This window comes from Phaethon lepturus, unplaced genomic scaffold (genome assembly GCF_000687285.1).
Source record: "Phaethon lepturus isolate BGI_N335 unplaced genomic scaffold, ASM68728v1 scaffold19185, whole genome shotgun sequence".
NCBI lineage: Eukaryota > Metazoa > Chordata > Aves > Phaethontiformes > Phaethontidae > Phaethon > Phaethon lepturus.
In genome coordinates, this window is record NW_010540071.1 from 121,020 (window position 1) to 123,828 (window position 2,809).

The 2,809-nt window shown below is 44.4% G+C and overlaps 1 protein-coding gene across 1 annotated transcript in view; it reads left to right on the forward strand.

Moving 5' to 3' along the window:
- LOC104620973 (EH domain-binding protein 1-like) overlaps positions 1–2,494 on the forward strand; it is a gene marked incomplete at its 5' end in the record, with an annotated part of 119,032 nt that extends 116,538 nt beyond the window's left edge. The window contains one exon of the mRNA XM_010287342.1: positions 2,129–2,494. Within this exon, the coding sequence (XP_010285644.1) occupies positions 2,129–2,494 (366 nt within the window). The remainder of the gene's footprint in view (positions 1–2,128) is intronic.
- Between the last annotated feature and the right edge of the window lie 315 nt (positions 2,495–2,809).

Here is a 2,809-nt window from a genome sequence, read left to right on the forward strand (position 1 = left end):
AGCGCTGGCGTCTGGAGGTGCTGACCGTTATGATGTTCAGTGATGTGGAGACAGTGTCCTCTTAGCCAACCGCTAAAATGGAGGCGTACGCAGCTGAATAGCCCTTTGGAGTGTTACGGCACTTCACGCGGAACACATGAATGACGGAGGGTGGTAAAAAAAGGCATACTTTTTTTTTTTCTTTTCCTCCCCCCAAGTCTAGCCGTAGAGATAAGAAAGAGAGAGTTAACGCGCTGCCTTCCTCCAGCTAGAAAGTGTTCCTCTCCTTCCCACTGCCGAGACTGCTCCAACTGAGAAAGGCCCGAAATCCTTGCCTAACAGGCCAAAGAAAGTATAGCTTACTGCGTTTGTCTTAACCTGCGCACGTGGGGAGGCATTTCGGCTGTCTGTCTGGGAGCCGGCTGGCGCCTCTGAACAAGGCGCTGCATTTCAGAGCCTGATTTTTACCACGTCCGCGTCCGAGTGCCGGGATGCCTCACTTTCAGCTACCTTTCCTCTCGCTCCTTCCTTTTTTTTTTTTTTTTCCATTCGAGATTTAATGCCTCCTTAGAAAAGATAAGTTCATTTTTGCACACCTTGGGGTGGTGTGTTCATTTTCTGCCCAAGAAATGGATCTTCTTTCGGATTTTGTACATCTTGATTTATTCTTGGCTTATAGTTTGAAGTGCCTGCTCTTCTAAAAGGATTTATGCATAGGTTCACTATTTTTGTAGTTATGGTTTATATGATAAGCTTTTTATATTTAAAATCAATATGTAATCCTGTGGAGGAGCTTATCCTCTAAAACCCCATTTGTAAATCTATTTTAGCTTTGTTACACCGCGCAGCCACAGTATTCCATAGATTGATTAGGTTCAGCATCAGAATCCTATCAAATGGCCTGCTCTGATGATGATGCAAACTCTTTCAGGATTGCTAGTTGACTGGAACTAAAGATAAGACCTGACTGCAATCCCCCAATGTGCTCTTTACAAAACTAGTGTTAATTTTCATCAAAGTGCCGGGCTTATTTATTATAGTGGCGAGGTTGAAGGTTTTACTACGAGAACTTTCGACCATTTCTATTAAAGCTTTTCTATGGGAACCGGCCGCCTGTTTGCTCAAAGTAATTATCAGTTTAAGCAGTGGGGGGAAAAAAAAAAAGACAATATGAAGTCAATGAAGATGAATAATTGAAAACATTTCTACTTTAACGTGAATTTAGCAAACTCTGTCATTTTAAACTGCCCGTCGTGAGCAGTGGCACGGGGGCTTTAGCTTTCAACACTTTTAGCTCATATACAGCCTCAGAGCTTAATCCTATTTTTGTCCGGAGTGTAGCTTTTATAACAGTATTATTCTGAAATCTTCAAATTAATCGCAGCCCATATTGTAGCTTCCCAGAGCTGCAGTCAGCCTGGGTAACTATATGTGACAGGTGTTATAGGTAATCCTGGCTTAAAAGGCACAACAGGTAGGAATCAAACTTGAACATAGTTGCTTTTTTAAACATAGGGATGCTTCCCGAAACTGCTACCCGGCAGTATTTTGTTGGATAAAAGAAAATTGCAATGTAATTGCATATGAAATGTTACTTAAATGCTTTGTGCCGGTTCCTCTTTTAACCAATTGCTACTTGACTGTATTTATTTCGGGGGTGGGGGGAGTGTGGTGTGAGGGGAGATGGCAGAAATTCAGGCTCCTTTTCTAGGAAACAAAATAAAAATGCAAGGGAATATTTCTGTCAGCAAGTTTTCACATGGCGTATTTCAAACACTAACTAAAAGCAGAAACAAACAAAAAAAACCCACCCAAAACCAGTTTTGTTCCATTAGGTCCTAATATGACGTTATTTATGCCACAGGGATACGAGATGGGGCAACAAAAACCGTAGCTCTTAGAAAGGGACTTAACGGAGGAAAAATAGCAGTGAAGGAGTCAGTGTAACCTGTACTGAAATATTTTGACTGGTTTGCTCTTTCGAAAGCTGAAATTGCTGCTGAAACTGGAGAACTAGGAGGTGAAGGGAAAAACAAAAAAAAGAAGCTTTACAAATAAAAGATTTTCAACTAAGTGAAAACCGTCAAAATTGCAAAATAATTAAATCGAGTCCGGGTAGAGATGGGGTTTTTTTGGGGTCCCTTTTCAGCTGGAGCTTCATGTGCCCACATGTGGCTGGAGCCCGCGTCACGGCACGGTTATCAGCCAGAAAGTTAGCCTGAAAGTTGGGGACCACGTCTGGGGGGAGCAAACAGCCGTGAAGTTCTCTGCTGTGTCTCTCTCCTCCTTTTCTGCCCGGCTCCCTGTGGTTGCCCTTCATAAGACGGGTTTGTCACACCGAGGTTGCATTGCACACACAGGGGCTTTATTTGCGTGGGTAAAACCTTCAGGTTTTGGGCGGCTCAGGGTTGCAGAGGTGCGGTGGGGTGTGTTTTTTAAACGGGTGGAACTGAAGGAGCCTTCCCCAAAAGGAGCAAAAGGGCAAGCAGCGGTGGAAATTGAGAGACCGCCTTAAAAATTAGCACCTAAAAAGGCTGCTCCCCAAATTAAAGCAGCTTTGTCGCAGGAGAAATGGCTTGGATTACCGATGATTTTAGCTGGTAGCTTCAGTTCCACGTCCACCTGGAAAATTATTTCCTTAACAGCAGTGGAGGGGAAGCAGCACACTTCAAAAAAGAGAAAGCAGGAGAAAGAGAGAAAGGAGAAGAAGGAGAAAAAGAAAAGCTCCTGGGACATTTGGGCAGTGCCCTGCCAGGCCGGTGCTCCGGGAAGGGCTCAGGTGCCGCCACGCCGAATCCCTCCCCGCTCGTGAGACGCCGCCGTGCGTGTT